The 7,177-nt window shown below is 35.6% G+C and overlaps 1 protein-coding gene and 1 non-coding gene across 2 annotated transcripts; one reads left to right on the top strand and one right to left on the bottom strand.

Annotated features, from left to right (window-relative positions):
- LOC132052934 (SAGA-associated factor 11-like) lies at nucleotides 1-4,277 on the top strand. Its single transcript, XM_059444678.1, has 4 exons — nucleotides 1-153; nucleotides 2,434-2,545; nucleotides 2,905-3,216; nucleotides 3,645-4,277. Exons 2-4 carry the CDS (start codon nucleotides 2,507-2,509, stop codon nucleotides 3,819-3,821), a joined length of 528 nt encoding a protein of 175 aa, XP_059300661.1. The 5' UTR covers nucleotides 1-153; nucleotides 2,434-2,506; the 3' UTR covers nucleotides 3,822-4,277.
- Nucleotides 4,278-5,080: 803 nt separating this feature from the next.
- LOC132054973 (U5 spliceosomal RNA) lies at nucleotides 5,081-5,196 on the bottom strand. Its single transcript, XR_009414445.1, has one exon. It is a non-coding gene; the product is annotated as a U5 spliceosomal RNA (small nuclear RNA).
- Between the last annotated feature and the right edge of the window lie 1,981 nt (nucleotides 5,197-7,177).

Here is a 7,177-nt window from a genome sequence, read left to right as displayed (position 1 = left end):
TCAAATACTTGAGATAGAAATAGGCCCATACATTATCATTGCCAAACGTGGCATTTCAGTGGGGGAACACAGTAGCCGCCGGTGGAGCTCCAAACACCAGATCTTTCCACGAACACATCGTTCCAAAGCCATCAGACCAAAGAGAAGAATCAGGTACACAAAACCCTTTTTCTTTTGAAGGTTTTACGAAACACAGTAATTCTTTCTCTATCTCTAAGTTTTTTTTAACCGTTTTAATGGGTGTTCATTTCTATTGCATATATAAATTCATTACCTGCTTTCTAATCAGTGATTAGTCGCTATTTTGATGAAACTTTTGAATCAAAAAGATTTTAATCAAGGATACTGGAATTAAATGGGCCTGAATGGAGCAGAATGAATGTGAAACACTCTGAATAAATTAGTTTGGAATTAAGGCGTAATTGATTGATGATTGATCATGGTTTAAAGTTTTAAATTGACCCAAATGGAATTCAGCTGATGGATTAAGTTTGTATCTGTAGCAGTGTTTTAAAAAGGCAGTTTCAGGACCCCGGGCGAGGCATAGGCAAAATGCCCCGGGGCTCACGTGCGGGGCTTAGTTCCTGTGAGGCTTATGCCCTAAGCACCCGACTGTACGGCTAAACACGCCTAACGCCCAACACTTGGGGCTCGCCTAACCGTTCTTACCCAAATTATATGTTAAATTCCTTAGTTAAAAGCATTGACCCTCGTAATTCTTTAACAAATGAATGATACTTAATAGTTTCTCATCTATAAAAATAAGAATATTGGGTGTAATTCAAATACCAAATCATAGTATTGCGTATTTACTATTTGAGAACATCGTAAGGGTGAATATCACTTGATATTTCTATTAAAAATACATAGCCGAATTGTACATTTTCATTGGTCTTTTGTTCTATGTATCAAAATTATCATATTTTATTATTTCGCTATTTGAAAGTAATTTTATTTTTATTCGTGAAGGAGTTACATTTTAGTTATAATACTGATAAAGTTTATTGATTATTTGCTTATAGGGAGATAAAATGAATACTATGATAGTAATATTGTTTTACGAAATTGTGATATTTTCATTGTTTGAAAGTTAAGATGTTAGAGTGGTTTGCATTTCATAATAACTTTTATTTCATTGTATTTTTTATACTTGTAAAATTATGTTATGTATAATTACAAGTTGTAAGTGGCATATAATGGATTGCTTTGATTAGTTTTTTGTGAGGATCAAGCACATCTATATTTATTGTAATTATATAGATTTATTTACAGTTTTCTTTTTATTTTTATTTTTATGCAATTTTACCTATTTGAAAATAGGAATTTTTACTTGGTGTAGCTTCTTCTAAGAGGTAATTATTGATAATAAATACCTTTTAATTTATTTATATTTAGTAGATACGTTGATTTTGTAAATTACCATTCATAGCTACACCAAAATACATAAAGTTGGAGTGAGTTTGAAGTGGTTATCTGGGCGAGGCTCTCACATTTAATGTAGTTGTCGCCCGCCCGAATATACAAAATACTCGAACTCGGCCAACAACATTTAATGTAGTTGTCGCCCAAATACACCCGAATACACAAAATACACAACGTTTGTATGAAATACTAAAAATTAAATACCCATGGGGCTTACGCCTCGCCAAGGCATATGTAAAACGCTCCCTCCTTTTAAAACACTGATTACTATGAGCCGAACCATGTGTTTTAACGGGCGAGTGTAATTGTCAAATAGGCAGTAACTATTGCATATATACAGTACTAATTTACTAGATTTGGCAGGGATTCGTTACCCGCTGTCTAATCATTGATTAATAGGTAATTTGATGAAACTTTTATAAAAATATTCTAATCAGAATGTTGGAATGAAATTGGCCTGGATGGAGCAGAACGGATGTGAAACACTCCGAAAAATTAGTTCGAAATTAAGGTGTAGCTGATTGATCGATGCTTGATCGTGGTTGACATCCACTTTAAAGTTCTAAATTGACCCAGATGAAATTCAGCTTATTGATTAATGGGCGAGTGTAATTGTTAAATAGCTAGTATTTCTTGTAGCTTCATAGAGCTGGACAAAAAGGGTGCCTGCTCTTCTTTTATTAGTTTGATTGATACTTGGATTGGTATCTTTATATTTCTTGCAGATTTTAGTTGAAATGTAACTTGTGTTGTTTGGCGAGTGTAATTGGTTTTGTTTGTACAGTCATATGATATTGATGACCTAAGCATGTAACTTGAGAAAGTCACGAATCCATTTGTTCGTTGAGATTGGATTTTCATTTCTCATAGCGTATGTATATATAAAATCAAGAAGATGACATAGCCAGCTCAATTTGGAAAAATGTTTTCCCTTTGACATATTAATCTACGTACTCTATTTCTTCCATTTGTTATTTGTTTATATATATTTTTCTTCTATTCTTTATCTAGGTTGCAGGTTTTTTTCCTTTGCCGAACCTTTTGGTGGGTTTTTTACTGCACATTGGATTTGTGAGGCAAGATCATGTCTGCACCAAATGAGGATAACGTCTCTCAACCGCAGGTAATCCATATTTAAAATGAAACCAGAAACTTATATTTACTGGTTATATTGCTTAATTGCTATAAAGAAGTATGTGCTTCAGTTGTTTGTGAAGGCAATCTGGAGAATCTTGCTAATATTTTGACTCTATTGTTCTTCCTCGTGCGGGCAAGCACGATGAGGTCTGCATACATCCTACCCTCCCTTTCCTATTGTTGGAAGCTGGGTGTGTGGGGTGTGGCACTTATTATTTAAGCTGAGTTCCATATGTTGTATGCTCACAGTCAGGATATCTTGTATATGGGTGATTTTACTGTATTCTGCTTCAGCCTTATCTTGTTGATACATAACTTTTAGTCTGCTTTGTGATCCATGTGCAGTTGTCCTTGCACGTTTTTTATGAGCTTCTTGATTCCATCATTATTGATCTCGCATCTGAGTGTCACCGCGTGGCGAAACTAGGCCTTGATCGTAATTTAGAAGAAGAGGAGGAAGAACTTCGGTTGTCTGCACAAGCTCGGGCAAGTGTAGCCGATCCTGGCAATAGTAGTGAAACAAATGGCAAATACATTGTAGATATATTTGGGCAAACCCATCCTCCAGTTGCAACTGAAATATTTGAATGTATGAATTGTGGCCGATCTATCATGGCTGGGCGGTTTGCTCCTCACTTAGAGAAATGCATGGGAAAGGTATATTTTTTCCTATTTCATTACCCAGTCCCAAATTACCCCATATCAGTGTATCCAAATTATTGACTGTTATACTGCTATGCACTTATCTGCTCCCTCTTCCCCATGCACTTACCTTCTTCTTCTAGCATTATCTTATTCTTCAAGTTTAACAATAGTATTACTATTGTTGTTTCTTTTACTTTGGCTCTCTTTACTATTTTTGCTGTCAATATTTTTCTTTTCTTCGATACTTCCATCATAGCTTTTTACTCGTGTATTTTCCAATCTGTTTTGGAAACGCTTTTCTTGAGCCGAGGGTCTATTGGGAAGAACCTCTCTACCCACAAAGGTAGGGGTAAGGTCTGCGTACACCCCACCCTCCCCAGACCCCACTTGTGGGATCACACAGGGTATGTTGTTTAATACTTCTATGCACTTGGCTGCAGGGGAGGAAGGCCCGTCTTAAGGCAACAAGAAGTAGCACTGCTCAGAATCGGTATACACGAGCCAGTTCTGCTTCAAACTCCCCTTATTCAAATCCCACCAGCACGAGTCGACAGCCAAATGGAAGTTCTGGAGTTGCAGGTCATGAATACTCAAATGGCTCCTTAGAAGAGTTGTGAGGCCTTGGAGGCAATCCAGGAAGCTGATTCATCTTCAGGTGAAGGATTGAACCGAGAAGACAACTTTGGACTTTACTATGATGTTTCATTCTCCCCCTCAGTGGTGGTGCTGTAGCTGAGCTGGTGGAAGCAGCTATGCTGGTTCGTCAGACAAAGCAGATGTTGCTTATGGTATGGTTTTGATAATAACTAATATGTAAACATGGTTTCCCATACAAATGGTTTAGTGCGCATTGGCTTCACAAGCTAAGAGCTTAGCACTGTAAAGGAGACTTCACTGTCTCAACATTCTAGCTCAAAGTTATACCTTCATTCGCAGTTCTTTGGTCCTGTTCTTCCAAGGGTTTATAAGCAATGTAGAGTTATAGAATATGTAAATTTTGCACTATTAACAATTGAACCGATCAAGACGGTATGTTTTCTAGATTGTCATAAAGGCTTTGATATTGAGAGAGTTGTACGTTGTTGTAGGTCAACTTAATTTTGTTTGTCAATTCACAGAGCAAAATTTCTACTAAAGACTACTTGACCTTGTAAACCAAGTGACCTCTTTAACCCTTTTGCATCAATTATACCGTCTCTTTCCTCAAAATTTTTAAATGGAGGATATAACAAAAGCAAACCTTAGACACCCTTGATCTCTTATACGAAAAGAACACTAATCACAGGTGGTAAAAGGGTGGTGAAAATGGATGAAGTATTGTTCTGGTCATCAAATGACACAATATTCTCTAGTCAGGCGGTAAAGAACGCTCTCATCAACTGTGTGTCACAAACTGTTTTGAGACTGACTATGAGAACTTTTGATCCCCCTTGAGGATGTGTTCATGTCTCCAAGACTTTTCACCCCAAATTTCTGTACAGATGATGTAGAAGGCCTGTATAGGGTTAGACTCCCATAGGTATTTGAATCATCTCAATTGAAACGAATATAGCATTTAGCTATTTCCCAAAGTAGTTCTGCAATGTTTGTGCTTTCCCCTCGTATCAGCTGGCTGTAACACTTCCTACTTTCTGGAGATGAACAAAAATGCAATGTTTTAAAAAGAAAAAGAGCTTCATTTGATAAGGAATTAAATAGTCATGCACCCAAGAGAATTTAATTTCCACATAGCTCATGTGATAAAAAATTGACAGCACAACCTCTCAAACTTCTGGAATTTCTAAAACTCTGGGGAAAAGGAAAGACTCTTCTCAACTTTTGGTCAGCAATTCTACACACAGCTTTTCTCAAAATTTTACAACTCGAATTGTAGGGGATCCTCAATCAAGAGGGACCCTCCAAAAATTGGCGTATGCCACTATTTGCAACGCACACACGGTATTCTTTAGTAAAAGGCGAAAGAATAGTTCGCTATGTGTTCATTGCGTGGCTGCGTGAGTTGCTCAGTGGTGAACGAGCTCTTTATATAGTCCTTCAAGAAGCTCTCCTCTTCCCTCAGCTTTGATGTGGGAGTTTCTTCTAACCATGTTTACCACTATGGGCCCTGATGATATGGGCTCCGTTGGGCCCATTTTGGAAAATTGAGGATAATAATATTTGGGTCATGAACATGAACTCTCTGACTGAAACTTAATCATTTTTTTGTGCGGATTGACCTTCAAAAGCACTGTTCTTTAATTTTTGTCCCTCAAATTTGAAATCTTTAGTTTTTGTTCTTCGCCTAAAAATTCATAGGTTCCGGGTTCGAACCCCCATTCAGACAAAAAAAAAAAAATATATTCGCAAGGCAGATGCCTGAAGACAAACTATGCCTGAGGCCTAACTTTGGCTCTTTAACTTGCAAAACTATGTTTGAGGCCTAACTTAGGCTTGTAAAACTTTACCTGCAAGTAGAGTTTTGCATTCAAAATTCTTCCAGAGGCTTAACTTTTTTCCGAATAAGCCTAATTTTGCTATAAAACTTTACCTTGCGATTTTTTTTTTTTTTTGACTAAGTCGGAGTTTAAACCCCAAATATCGCAGATATTAGGCGAAGAAGAAAATTAAAGACCACCAATTTGATGGATAAAAATTAAAACATAGCTTAAAAATGAGCAATATTCCTGCGAATTGCCCATTTAATCACAAATCCAGATACAGTCTCTTATTCTTCATTAAACAATATACTCCCTCTGTTTCAATTTATGCGAACCTATTTTCTTATTAGTCCGTGCAACAAATAATGATACCTTTCTATATTTGAAAATAATTTATCTTTATGCAATGACTGATAGCACACAAAATTTTTGTGACTCATTTAACACCACAAGTTTAAAAGTTTCTCTTTTTTCTTAAACTCCGTGCTCAGTCAGATAGGTTCACATAAATTGAATCGGAGGGAATAATATATTTTTTTCTGTTCAATTTATACGACAGTAATTTTTTTGTTTAAAAAAGTTCATTCTTGTGGTGTACTTTTGGAGACTTCTAACACGTTTTACAATAATGTTTTACAAGCATTCCAATTTGCTGAAGGGTGTCGATCATAAGAACAACTCTGATTACTTTTACTAGGAAACTATTTGTTTCATTTTAAATTAACTTTCTTTTTCAATATTACTTTTTGACCATGTGTTGGGAGCTATTCATTTTATCTTTTGAAAATAAATCTAGTGATTCAAAAATAAGTGAACGTAAAAATTTACATTTGGAAAGATAAATATTTTTCCCGAGTTTTTTGGCACTCGATAGGTTCACTTCCAAGTAAAAGGAACTACAAGTATCAGTAGGATCAATGAATGTAGCAATGCTTATGAACGAGTAAAAAATACGAAAGCTTCTAACTCGGTGCAAAAATCAGAAGTACTTAACCAGCTTAATATTCAGTAAGTTTAATCCTTTATGCTCCGTAGTAGCTTAATTACTATTTCCACTAGGTTATCAATTCCATTTATCATAAAATTTATATGTAAGTATTCTATAAGTGATCTGATTGTATAAATATTTTTTATATAATTAGTGGATAGTTAAGCCCTATTTGAAAATCCATATATATCCTCCAATTGTCTATTACTCCCTCTGTCCCAATTTATGTTATACATTTTACTGTTTAATCCGTCCCAAAAAGAATGATACTTTTCCTCATTTGACAACAATTTAACTTTAAATTTTACCTTTTACATTTAACGAGATGATCTATAACTACACAAATATCTTTGACTTATTTTAGACCACAAGATTCAAAGTCTTCCTTCCTTATTTAAATTCCGTGTCGAGTCAAAATATACCACATAAATTGAGACGGAGGGAGTAATAAGTTGCGTTTGCAATAGAAACTAGACCCGCTCCAAGTTGTTCTGGTGAAAAGAGATAACATTACATAAAACAAACAAACAAGATGACTATTACCTGAGCTGTCGCTTTGTCTTCATTC

This window comes from Lycium ferocissimum, chromosome 4 (assembly GCF_029784015.1).
Source record: "Lycium ferocissimum isolate CSIRO_LF1 chromosome 4, AGI_CSIRO_Lferr_CH_V1, whole genome shotgun sequence".
Classification (NCBI taxonomy): domain Eukaryota; kingdom Viridiplantae; phylum Streptophyta; class Magnoliopsida; order Solanales; family Solanaceae; genus Lycium; species Lycium ferocissimum.
The sequence above is the reverse complement of the archived record's forward strand: the minus strand, read 5'-3'. Positions and strand labels throughout refer to the sequence as shown.

Bases quoted from the DNA above. Each gene is read 5' to 3' on its own strand.
- LOC132052934 (XM_059444678.1), top strand. From the start codon at position 2,507: ATGTCTGCACCAAATGAGGATAACGTCTCTCAACCGCAG. The intron at 2,546-2,904 runs GTAATCCATATT...ATCCATGTGCAG, and splicing joins ATAACGTCTCTCAACCGCAG to TTGTCCTTGCACGTTTTTTA. The intron at 3,217-3,644 runs GTATATTTTTTC...ACTTGGCTGCAG, and splicing joins TAGAGAAATGCATGGGAAAG to GGGAGGAAGGCCCGTCTTAA.